This window comes from Microchirus variegatus, assembly GCF_963457635.1.
Source record: "Microchirus variegatus genome assembly, chromosome: 1".
In the NCBI taxonomy this organism is placed as follows: domain Eukaryota; kingdom Metazoa; phylum Chordata; class Actinopteri; order Pleuronectiformes; family Soleidae; genus Microchirus; species Microchirus variegatus.
In genome coordinates this window covers 38212951-38226124 of record NC_139802.1, presented here as the reverse complement: position 1 = coordinate 38226124, position 13174 = coordinate 38212951, and the positions used below count along the sequence as shown (strand labels likewise).

At 43.9% G+C, this 13174-nt stretch overlaps 1 protein-coding gene across 1 annotated transcript; it reads right to left on the bottom strand.

Moving 5' to 3' along the window:
• Positions 1 to 2264: 2264 nt before the first annotated feature.
• On the bottom strand, positions 2265 to 11688 carry LOC310927842 (TNF receptor-associated factor 2-like; the record flags this gene model as incomplete). The annotated part of the gene is made up of 11 exons (XM_083890246.1): positions 11612 to 11688; positions 7886 to 8095; positions 7700 to 7778; positions 7066 to 7164; positions 6788 to 6949; positions 6613 to 6687; positions 6015 to 6089; positions 4437 to 5012; positions 4091 to 4268; positions 3767 to 3915; positions 2265 to 2483 (listed from the first exon to the last, which is right to left on the bottom strand). The coding sequence occupies exons 2-11, from the start codon at positions 8071 to 8073 to the stop codon at positions 2265 to 2267; spliced, it is 1800 nt and encodes a 599-aa protein (XP_083746372.1). The 5' UTR covers positions 8074 to 8095; positions 11612 to 11688.
• Between the last annotated feature and the right edge of the window lie 1486 nt (positions 11689 to 13174).

The following is a 13174-nucleotide window of genomic DNA, read 5'->3' as shown; positions in this document are numbered from 1 at the left end:
GTATAGAGCAATAAATCCTCAACGTTAAAACGGTCGTCGGCTCATATTCACAGAGCGCTACCGACGACAGATTCCCACGTCAGTGACGTCGAGTAATGTATGCTTAATGGCAAGGAAAGCACCATATTTTCCTTGGACAGTTTTGACACTGGCTGCAGGTCTTCAGCGCCATCATGACTCATGTAAACACGTAGCAAACCGATAAGCTGTCGAGTGTGACCTCTGTAAAAAACCCTTAAAGCCAAGATGTCATTACAATCTAAGACATAATCATATATTGCACTCTAGAAGGAATCCTAAGTCCTTACTGCACAAAGGGGTCGTCCTGGCCTGTTCAAACCATCCTGACAAACGAAAAAAAATCTGTATATAGATATAGAATTAATAAGGTATTCAGCAATACTATGTTTATTTATTATAACATCTTGTGTATATTAACTTTGATATATAGATTATTTCAACAGTATGATATGAAAGTATACATATTTATAAATTGCTATGAATATAGGCAGATGCCTCTGTTGAACAGACACAGTTGCCGGGTATAACATAATATCTATTCTATGATTACGTCTTGTCATCCAAACAAATACGAAATAAGTGCTCTCACACGTGGCTCACGGTGTAAACCTGGCGCGAAACTCCATAGTGGATGTGAATTGAAGCCTCCCATGCACAGAGAGGTTTCAATACAGGTCGAGACTGGTTTTCAAACAGGCCAGCGTGAACCTTAAAACCTCAGCATGCATGCTAAGTAAGTAGAGCAGCAGTCCCTGGTGGACACTTTGAACAATTACAGCAACATCTCTGCATTCTTGGTTCGTGTCTTACTCGAATTATGTGAAAACACACTATGAAACACTTGAAATATTAGTCCGGGGTTGTATTTGAATATCAATAATCGGGGGGAAATAAAGTCAACAATGGCCCCGTCACCTACCTCAGTGCATGACAACTTCTTGTTTTCAGCCTCCACACATACATCTACCTCGTGTATATTTGCACCAACATATACGTATATATATTAGATTCACATCAGTATTCTATCTCAGAGCAGCAGAAAACACACACACACACACGCACTGTATACTGTAAGGAACGGAAAACAAGGAACGGACAATTCCTTCATTTTCGTGGAATCTGTGTTGACCTCAGTCTGTGGCGGGGCACGGCACTATGTGTTGAGATGTGAGCTTAGTGAGCATATCCTGGGGGGGAAAAACTCCAGCGATGTTTGATTTGTCGGAGACAAAAAACACACATGTAAGTTTTATGCCTCAAGGTTTTTGTCTGGCAAGCTGCCCTGACTCCTTGGTAACTTCACTGTATCTTCCACAGATGTACCAAACCACTGATCAGAACCACCAACCCCTATTAGGAACACGTACGCAACACTAACTTTACACGTAAATAGCCTGTTTCCAAAAAACATGCAGGCAATGTCCACCATCACGGATGGCTAATTCACTAACAAGTTTAACAACAAACGAGGAACCCTCATCAATCATATTAAGGAGCAATTGTATACTTAAAAAAGGCCAGCAGCATGCACTTTGTGTGAAAAGAGGCAAAAAAATAAATGCCTGTAATCTTATTCATAACATAACTCCACGTTTGTCTATGCAAATTCACTCCACACTCCACACTGAGAAGCTCACAATATCCACAGTCTGCAAGAAAAACAAAAAAATAAAGAAGCTAAAACGGCATCAAGCCACACTCTATACTCTATAGCAAGTCTACTGCCAGCTTTCTACAGCGACATCAGAATCACCACTTACACGACCTGTATAATCTACAACCCAGCTCCAACACATGTTCAGTAACGTGCCACTTATTCACTCCGTCTTATCACACACGCCTGCTTCCACTCAACAACCGCGCTGACCTCGCTGCACTGGTGCTCACGTCTGTGTCCTTTAACTTGTGCAGAACGTGACACTTTCACGTCACCCGGTGGGGGCTGGTGCCCGGGAAAATGTCGAAAGAAAACAAAACACTTCGCACCCAAAATGTACAGCAATGACGGTGGTTCACGCAGCGAGAACAACCGGGGGGTATGACGATGCCGGCGCCGCCTGGCCTGAGCTAACTGCAGCCTCGAACCCGGTCGTACAGTCGCAAGCCTGTTTGTCTCCCTATCGCGCTGCAGGAGGACAGTAAGATGCCCGAGCCACTGAAAGGACCACGATTGAGCTAACGTGAAGCCGTAATGGTCAAAGAGCTGCCTGGTTGCCAACCTGTCCCACCCACTGTGAAGTCACCTAGAGGCCGGTGAGGTCCACAATTGCCTTGATGAAAATGGTGTCGTCACGGATGTAGGAGTTCTTGCCATCGAGTTTGGAGAGCGGGCAGAAGAGCGGACAGCCACTGGCGATGTTCATCTCGCTCACGGGTCTCTGGAAGGAGGACGACGTGACGTCGGGTCGGAAGGCGTCAATGATGTGCTCCCTGTTGCTCTGGTCCAGCAGCATCAGTGTCACCTGGAAACGGGGAAACGATAGAAAGACAATGTTTTTATGCATATTTACTGTTGGGCATATTTAGTGAGGACGAGTTCAGCCCTTGAATAGAACAAAGGTGACATTTAAAGGGTCAACATGCAAGATTTCTCAGAAAAACAGGTACTCCTGGTCCATAATCTGAGATAAAATTATACATTATGATACATGGAGTGGTTTTGTGACAAAAATAAAAACTTTTTTGATTGTAACCCTTGAACCCTTTAAAACCCTTTATTCAGGAAAGGGGTTTTTAGAGGGTTCTCTGGATCAAAATGGTTCTTACTGGAACCCTTAGTGTTACTAAGAACCCTTTAAAACCCTTTATTCAGGAAAGTGGTTTTAAAGGGTCCTCTGGGTCAAAATGGTTCTAACTGGAGGCATTAGTGTTACCAAGAACCCTTGAAAAACCCTTTCTTCTGGAAAGGGTTTTTCAGAAGCATATGGTTCCAGGTAGAACCTCAGCCCTTGTAGAAGAACATTTTTGGATCCCTTATTTCTAAGAGTATAGTAACTTATACATCGTTGATGCATTGCTGCGCCTTTATTTGTTTTTTGTGGCTCTAATCTAATAACGAGACTTGATTATGCATGAGTTATTTATGATGATCTAATTTCCCTCCTGCAGCTGCAGTATGCAACTTTTAAGCAGAAACAAATGTCTGTTGGACGCAAACCACAGTCAAATGACTTTCGCACGATGCTGATTAAGCCTATCAGCTTCACAGTATAGCAGTGTTTGAATACTGTGTCACCAGGCAACATTCCCACACTGCACACAGGAAACTCGTCATTTTATGCCAAGACAAATGACATCGAGTTAATAGAGTGAGATGGCTACAAACAGGCTGGAGAAAGACTGAAAGAACCACCCACTAAAAAGTTTCAGAAACTAATTCCACTGTTGAAATAAACCTGGTTATTCTGAATCTGCATGGGCATAAATGCTTCTCGCAGAGCCTGCTCTGCCACTGTATACACATAAATGCTCACTCAGTCAGGTCTGATAGTATTGCTTGACAGAGCCCACACGGCACACAAATAATGCTACATGGTTTCTGTTAACGCCTAAACACTGTCAGAATAACAACATTAACAACAACAAAAATCACCCACTGCAGCTTTGAAATACATATTGCGTTCGGGCACACATTTTTTCAGCAGTTTTCTTGTTTGTTGTGGAACTTAACCTCAAATATAAATACAAATTTGGCTATTTTCGGCCTAAAAACAGCACCACTAACTTATTCCGTTATATCTTTTACCTTCTGGTTGAAGGGCCATTTGAGCAGGGCGTCACTCTGACCTCTCATCACCACAAAAAACAAGGACAGGTGGCTGCCACGCCCCGTCCCATCTCCGTTCAGATAGATCCGCAGACACATCTTATAGCCATACTTGTTGGTGTAGAAGGCTGAAAGGGAAAAGGGTGAAAGAGAAAATTAGCTGAAATTCTACTCAAGTCAGACAGGGTCCATAATTATCCAGTTTAATCAGGTCAGATGGCGTCTGAACACACTTGTTGTCATCTTTTAAAACACAGTGGGTTGTACAGTCTGTGGATCGTCTGTATTCATTTGCGATGTTACCTGGTGAGAACATGGCCGGGGCTCGACCAGCGATGGCGTCCTGTCTCTTTTTGGCAAAATCAGAGATCCTCCAGACGAAGACGCCATCGAAGGTAGTGGCAGACATTTCCCGAAGTCGACCCTCCATCTCGGCGACCGTCAGGTCCTTCAGCCCCACTGTCCTCTCCAACTGTCGCACCTGGAAGGGGGGGATTTCACACGGGGGTTGATGCAATCCTATTCAATATATAGCACATTTAATTGGACCATATAAATGTGACGGAAATTGTGGTTTAATCCATTTAGAATGGAGAGTGTGGTAAAAAAAAAATCACAAAGTATGTGTAACTGTGCGTTACAGTCCCACCTTATTACTCAGAGCCTCGATCTTATCCTGGTCCAGTTTGTGCTGCCGGTTGCTGGCCTCCATGGTGGTGGCGAACCTCTCCACCTCTCTGTTCAGGACGCAAACCACGTTTTCGAACGTGCCAGATTTAACCTCCAGCTCGGTGCACCTGCGTCCCAGCTCGATCACCTTGGTCTTCTCGCTGTGGAGCTGGAGCTCCAACGCTGCACCCACGGAGCTGGGCAAAGGTGTGAAAGAGGTAGACACGGAGAGAGTGGGAGCTAGTGTGGGAGGTGGAGGGAGAGGAGCTGAAATGGGTGGACCGGGCGGGCCACTGCTGGAGGATGAGGAGGAGGCGGCGGCGGCGGCAGCTCCCTGCACGGGAGGCCCAGAGGAGGTGGTGCTGAGCTGGGAGACTCTGGCCTCGAGCTCCCTGAGGGACTGTTGAAGTTCTACTAGTTTGTGTCCGGCGACTTCCAGTCCCTGGGGCTGCAGGCCCTCCATGCTCACTTTCATGCCCATGATGTAGTGCAGCAGCAGGTTGAGGTGCTCGTAGGCAAAGGCGCGTTCATGGTCATGAATCTTTTCCTTCTCCACCTTTAGAAAGGGAGGGAACAAACTGGAGGTCAAAGTCGTTGCTGAGAAACTTTTCATGCTGGTATTTATAAAGTTAGTCGAGGATTATACAAAGCAAAGTTTGCTCTTGATTTTGTGTTTATGCATGAGATGCATGACATGGAAGATGGTCCCATTCTATGCCTAAAGTTCAAGCCAATAATTGACAATAATTTGGCCCATATATTTAGCTGTTTTTCTTTTTTTTCCTCCATCTAATAAAACATCTATTTATAAAGCAAGTGTCTGTCTGTCTGTCTGTGATGGGCATATCTCGCTGACCGTTAATCAGATCGCCCTAAGACTCTGGATATGGGTTGAGCATGGGCCAATGGTGTGCATCCTTGATTTTCAAACTTTTTGGAGGAATTTTTAATTTTCACTGATTTATCACTCTACACCAGGCAGGCAGTGGCTCATCAGCAGCAGCTGCGCTGTCTGGAGCGGGGAGGTGGGAGTGAAGAGGCTGTCCTCACTGTGGGTGAGACATTTTCACACGGTCCACCGCAGAACACGGTGTTATACTGAAACGACGAGGTGTCCATTCACCAATACGCGAGCACATATTTATTTTGCATTAGCATGCTACTACTTTGCGGCTAACTTGGCGACCCTGTTTACAAAGGTAAGCAAGCGAGGCTATGATTAGCTTTAGCGTAGGGCCTAGGGTAATTCCTTTTTTAATTGTATACTTATGCCCAAGGTGTCAGTCAGAATTTCCTGTTTCACTGTAAAGTATCTTATCTTTGTCTTTAATCTTATCTCAGTGAGATTTTTGGTGATATGTAAAATGACTATTTCAATATGGACGGTTGAATTTCTGGCAACAAAAACTACTTCATCATTTCATATAGTAACTCATTTATTTTTTTGACAGTATCGAAAAATAACAAAAGGTATCTTTATGTAAAATGAACACTGAATGTTTCAAACACTCAATATTTTAGATCGAATGATGATTCAATGATCGATTTCATGACTTACAGACATATCACATCCCACCACGTGGAATCGACACGGCGTTCTGAACTTGCTGCAGAACTTAATGTGGTCCACGTACTGGAGGAGAAACAAAGAGACTTTAAATAATCGGCAACACATACACATATAATAATACATGATAACAATACTACTACTACAGTAACCCCTGTACACCAATATGATTATATTACATACATCTATTTATCTGTAAATATCTTAGTTTTCATACAAATGTAACTGTAAACTATAACAAAACATGGTACTGACTCCAGTTTGTGTGTATTATGTTAATACATAGCCTTTATATTTAGTTCCTGGTTGTTATGAAGTCTTGTGTTTTTCTGGAGTGAACTCTTCTTTGTGTGTCTTGCTTTTTTTTGTGTATTTTTGCTCAATCTGGGTGTTTATTGGTTTAGGATTTTGTGTGGCGGTCTGTTACATAAGTCTGTGACTCAGTCATGAAACATGCTTTATTTTCTAACATTGCGAAAGTGCGAAAATAGAATAAATTATATTAGGTATATTTCAGTCCTGTATAGCTGTGGCAACACAGGACTTGTTCCCATCTTTTTCCAAACATGGCTGACAGAGAAAGAATCACCTTTTCTCTGGGTATTTTCTTCTTGGCGCAGCCTTCACAGATCATCGGGTACTTGGGACAGATTTCGTCATGGGCCTGGAAAAACAAGGACAGTACACAGAGCTGCTGCGATGTGTCCAGGCACGACGACGACGACGACGACGAGCATCTTAAGTCTAAATAAATCATGCCTAACCTTGATGTTTTTGAAGTGAAATGGCTCCTTGCAGTACTTGCAGTTGAGCGTTCTCTCCGGGCACTCTCGCTCGTTATGGCGCTCCTGCTCGTTGAAGCGGATGCATTCCTTGCAGGAGGGGCAGGGGATGATCATGAACTCGCAGTTCCCCTCGTGGCTCATCTGTGGGGAGCAGAGCTGAGCGTGAGCGCGCCTGTGTGTACAGTCAACACACAACGTCTGTCCAAAGCGGGAAACAAAAAACGTCGGGGTCAAAGTCGGGTCACGGTTCCCCTCACCTCGTACTCTTTAATGCTGCCCGTCCACGTGCAACTCTCATTGATGCAAACAGCAGTCAGGCTCTCGACTTCCCTTCGAACGGCGTTGTCGGGAAAAGCCTGAAAAAACAAGACGCACGCTGTGTCAGTGAGTGTGTGTTCACACAGAATCCCTGTTTGGTGTGTGCACTGTTTGTTTGCATACTGGACGTGCATTTGTTTATTTTTATTTTCCTTATCAGCGGAAGGCTCCCTCAGAAGTTTAACATTTGACCGACATGAAGGAAGAGCCAGACTTCTGTCAAGTCCTCGCCATGAGAACAGCAGGGGCCGAGGCGAGTTCATTCTCTGACGACGCGACGGAAAAAAATTTCCATGCAGTTTGTGCACATTGTTTGCAGGAAAATCAGTGCAGTCGAAGGTGAACCGATGGGGCAAGGACAGATGTGGTGGAAACAACGGCAACGCGAGCAGCGGACGCTATTTTTAGTCTAGTAGTTTCTCTTCCTGTGGCTTCAGAGAACTTTTTTGTAAACCTTTGGTTCGACAAGAGCTAAAAGAGTTGGGTGCATCAGAAGAATACACACATATATATATATATATATATAACATAATAATACTTTGTATACAACAGTAACAGCACTTTGATACTCACACATCCTTGTTTCAGAATCGATGTAGGGTCCTCAAAAATCTCTTCTTTAATGCAAGCGTTGCATTTCTGGGGTCCATTACTATAATAGATAAGACAGCATATGCTTAAATACACACGTCAGACACCAAATAGCCATATATTCTTGCAGCGCTGTGCTGCAGCAGTTTCTGAACGCTATGCTCCCACCTCACTGTCCTGTTGAAGCAGTAGGAGCAGAAGCGGTGTCCACACTGGGCCTGAAATGGTCGTCGGAGTATGTTGTGGCAGCAGTTGCACAGGTGCTTGTCCTCCAGCTTGCTGCCCAGGATCTTCTTGGGAAAGCCCGGCTTGTTGCTCTCCATGGACGAAGGCGGGGACGGCTCCTGCGAAGCCATGGTGTCTATTCACACGTCACACCTGCGTGAGAAGAAACGAAACATCAAAACGTAAGCGAGGAACGACATTCATTTCGATGTCCTGAAATGACAAATTACAATGTTTAGCTGGTATGGTTCAATATTAGTTTTATGCCATATTATGTTTGATTATTTTTTCCAGACAGACTATCATGACATCACCAAGCAGACATCTTAACCCTGGCTTAAGGGAAACATTGAGGCCTGCAAACGTTTCGTGCACCGAAAGATATTAGAAGTAATATACAGTACATCATATACATTAGAGGCTGAACGATTTGGAATAAATACATCATTTTACTTTTACTTTAATTATTCTCATTTCAATTCAAAAAACATATTTTAAAACCATTAGTGTCTGATATTTGTGCAGGTCTGTGAGAAACAAAGATGCACTCTTCATAACACTCTTAGAAATAAAAGTCCTAAGTAGAACCATATAAGGTTCTTCAGCTTGTCCTCAACCCTTTTGGAGGGTTCAACCAAGAACCCTTTATTCAGGAAAGGGGTTTTAAAGGGTTCTCTGGATGAAAATGGTTCTTACTGGAACCATTAGTGTTACCAAGAACCCTTGAAAAACCCTTTCTCCGGGAAAGGTTTTTTTCAGAAGCAAATTTTTCCCGGTAGAACCTCAGCCCTTGTAGAAGGACCCTTTTGGAACCCTAATTTCTAAGAGTGTAGAACAAGATGTGTACAGATCAAGACAATATTTCATCTAAAATTACGTTTTGCCGCACGTTTTTAAAAGATCTTTAAAAGATATATTGCGCCTCTTGCGATTCTAAACCATCCATTGACCCTTTGTATCCTGAGGATGTATCCCATCAGGAAGGAAGTGTTTTTATCACCGAGAGCAACTGCGCATTGATTTGCAGCTCACTGACTCGTACTTCTCCGATGACAAAATGTTGGCAAACTAAAAACTCCGACCACCATCCTTCCCTACCGATCTCCGTCTCCTGCAGAAGAGTAACTTGTTCATACCCTTTTTCCTCCCCCATCCTTAACACTAATGCATCGCGGTCGTCAAAACTTGTAAACCTTATTAACTCGAGTGTGGATCTCGCGCAGATCCAGTCCCTGTACCGAATGAAAAAAAAACGCCAGCAAATTCGAGCGTCTTTGTGAGCCATCTGTGCCGTAACCATGCAACCCTCCGTCAAAGTCACTCACGCATCAAACACAGAATCAAATACTTTAGCGGGAGTACGATTGGAGGTGAATCGCTCGACTGTGCCGTGCACCTTGTGCACATCCCTCCGCTCATTTATTCAGGGTTTTCCTTTCATTTGTCACCCTGTCTGTATACAAACCACACAACGTCTAATGAAGGTTGCTTTTATAAAGTGTTTGCAGTGGTGGCAGAAGTGTTTACTTTAAGTGGCAACACCACACTGTAGCAGTGTTCAAAACTTAACTCCAGAAAAAGGAGAAAAGAAAATGTTATTCATGCAGTACGTGTAAGTAAAATAGCCATATAAGACCATATAAAATAACATATTTAGTATAAATAACACAAACATGCGACTATGGTGGGAGCTTACACTGTGCTACAACTAAAACAGCTCCATCACAAGACCAGGCTACGCTGTGCTGCGAGTACGGGAGCGAGCAGAGTCTGACACAGCAGATATTCTATTTCAGAGACGCTAATATGCCATTGATCACAGGACGTAGACAGAAACGGAGCAGAGCAAACCTGTTACCCTCTCGCTCTGCTCCAAACTCGACGCGCACACACAGCCCGTGATGTAACAGTCTGCTCAACAGCGTTTGCGAGGCCACTCTGCGTTTGTTTTTTATTTGTCAGCGTCTGTGATGAACTGACTTTACGTTCGCAACACAATTTGCTTCACACTTTCTCTCATCTCATCGGAGGTTATGTTTTTCGGCCATGTTTGTCTGTGAGCGGCGTCACCAGAAACACCAGGTCCGAGTGGTCTCGGCAGAGGTTTGTTCACCCCTGAGTGTTTTCTCTCGCTCGAGGTCATTTCGGTCGGTGAAAATGTGTCGAAATCCGTGAGAAGAGAATCCGTCAAGCCACGCTTCAAAACACCAAGAGGTCAAAGCATCCACTCGAACAGTCCGAAAAAGCATAAGGACACACATGTGCAGTGATGCCGAGGCTTGAACTGAAACAAACGTTAAAGTTTGTGAAGACTGAAATCTGACTTCAACCTATTATATGTCAGACAAAGGAAAAAAGAAAATGTTTTATTTCTTTGCTGACAAACTTTATTCTAACCCTCTATCCTCACACTCTTGGACGTGAAGTTTTGCCCTGACTCCCTGACTTATTTTATATCATACTGTCAATGAACTGAACCAGGTTCACCACCCGGTCAGATCAACAAAGGCCTTTTTTTCAGTCCAAAAACATGCAGAAGTAAAAAAAGAAAATTGTCTTTCAGCTTCTAAATTTGATTTAGAGATGTTTTTATGCAGGATGCACTTCCTGTTCCTGTCCTAACTCTCCCATTATCCAGGCTTTGGACCCGGCACAATGGCTGGAGTTCATTTAAATGAACACAGAGCAATAGGGATCAGGTATCTCTCTCAGGGGTTACACAGCTCAGACTCTTTCATTCACAGGCCAAATTCTCTTTCTACTCGGCGATGGGCATGCAGAGGGTTAACCGAGCACTCTGAACTGCCACCCGTAGGTGTGAATGTGAGAGTGAACGACTGTTTGTGTCTGTGAGGGGAACCCGCCTTTCACCCTGTGTCAGCCGGGATCGGCTCCAGTGACCTGCGACCCTCACGTGGAGGGTGAAGTGTTGGAACATACAAATTAAGTGAAAACGCTCCTGAAAACATATACTTTTTTTACTGTTATATGAAGGTTCAAGTGATTTAAGTTTTTCAGCTACAACTTTTCTGGAAACGGGGTTAGCGAATAAATAACTGTGATCGTTTGATGAGCCGGTCCGGGGCGATCCATTGGCGGAAACATTTTTTTTTTTTAAAGACCCAGTGAGCTGTGAAATGTGACACCTTCTCCTTCTCCTCCTCCTCTGATCTTCAGCAGCAGTCAGTCCCTCAACAGTTCCTCTGTCTGTGAGAGCAGCACAGCCAGCTGGAAGGCCCACACCCTTTGTTTACATTTGCACTCTGCTTTCATGGCTCCCCGTAGTTGACTTGGCACAAAGTGACGATGATGAGGAGGAGGAGGAGGAGGAGGAGGAGGAGGAGGAGGATGACGACGGCGTTGATGATGAGGATGATGATCACCAGCTGCCTCTCGTTACAGCCCGAAACAACACAGGCTCGGCTAAGCCTACCCAGTAACGATGCTGACAAATCGCACAGCCATTGTCTCTCCTCCGCTTCCATCTCTCCCTCCTTGTTGCTAAGCTATCAGCATCCTCTGCTCAGAAGTGGTACCCAGCCAGCCAGCCACGCGGCCACGCCCCTTTGAAATACGAGGCTCGCAGCCTGCAAGAGACCATTAAGTGGGAAAAGCAAAGCAAATGCTGCTGCTGCTGCTGCTGCTGCAACCAGCGGAGTTTGCACTTACCAGCGTTTTTAGTCTAAACTGTCATCGCGTGCAGAGGCTGTGGAATCCCTTCTCCCCGTGGCCGCCGGACGCTCGCGCACTGTGCCGCTGTTACACGCGCTCCTGCAGCCGACTGGACGTGTTTCCTTCAACCTTCGCCACATAATATAGATGTGGTCCCCAAAAGCGACGGCTGTTATTGTCCAATATCGCCATTGCACTTTCAGACTGGCTCTTACGTCATGCGGTGGGCGGAGCACGGGTTGATAGGCAGACAAGCTGTGCACGCGCGAGCGTCATTGGTCCAGAATTCACGAGTGGGCGGATGCTTTGTTAGAGAGCACAATAAAGGCAGCAGACAACATGGTTTACAAATGCACATGACAGGAGTCTGTTTTTAATGATGCTGCTGCTGCTGTTGTTGTTGTTTTCTTTGTTTCCTACTGTTGTGTGTGTGTGTGTTTTTCTATCACTTTTGCACAAACACTGAGTTGCATCGTGTTTTTTTTATTTTTTTATTTCATTTTTCATTCCAAAGGTGTAATCTTGTCATTTCACACACCATATGAAGTGTGAAATGTGATGAAGGGCATCTGCAAACACCCTTTTATTTAAGCGGAGTGAGTGCACATGTCTGGAAAATAAATACATATCTAAATATTAACATATTTAACCCCTATGAATGCATCTGTGTCTATAAAAGGTACAATCGCCGTGATTCACACACATTCCTAAGTGTTAAAACTGGTGGAGGAAGTCTTTCTATATCTTCCTTGGAGATGACATGATTTCTGCACACTTCTGAAAAAGATGCTGAATAAAGGAGGAGTTCTAGTCATTTTTCCTTTTTTCCCAAAATGGCCGACTTCTGGGTGAGCGGAGCTAACTGTACCAAGTTTGGTTCAAATTGGAACAACTATGTGCGACTTAGACACAAAAAACTCCACAATTTTGCATTTTACGCAATTTTGTTTACTTTATCTCATGTCAAAAATTCAAAAAAAAAATCCTAAAGAAAATTTGGACGATGCCTAACACACTCACCAAATTTCATCCCAGTCGGACTACTCTTGTCTGACCATAGTTCCTTCAAATGTAAAGACTTGTCATTTTTAGTTTTTTCCAAAATGGCCGACTTCTGGGTGGGTGGAGCTAATGGAAGTACATTAGAAACGTGTTTGGAATTATGAGAGCAACAGCTGTACCAAGTTTGGTTCAAATTGGAACAACAATGTGCGACTTAGACACAAAAAACTCCAAAATTTAGCATTTTACGCAATTTTGACTACTTTATCTCATGTCAAAAATTCCAAAAAATTTCTCAAGAAAATTTGGACTATCCCGAACACACTCACCAAATTTGTCCCGATCGGACTACTCTTGTCTGACCATTGTTCCTTCAAATGTAAAGACTTGTCATTTTTAGTTTTTTCAAAAATGGCCGACTTCTGGGTGGGTGGAGCTAATGGAAGTACATTAGAAATGCGTTTGGAATTATGAGAGCAACAACTGTACCAAGTTTGGTCCAAATTTAAACAACTATGTGTGACTTAGACAGAAAAAACAAAAAAATGTAGCATTTTA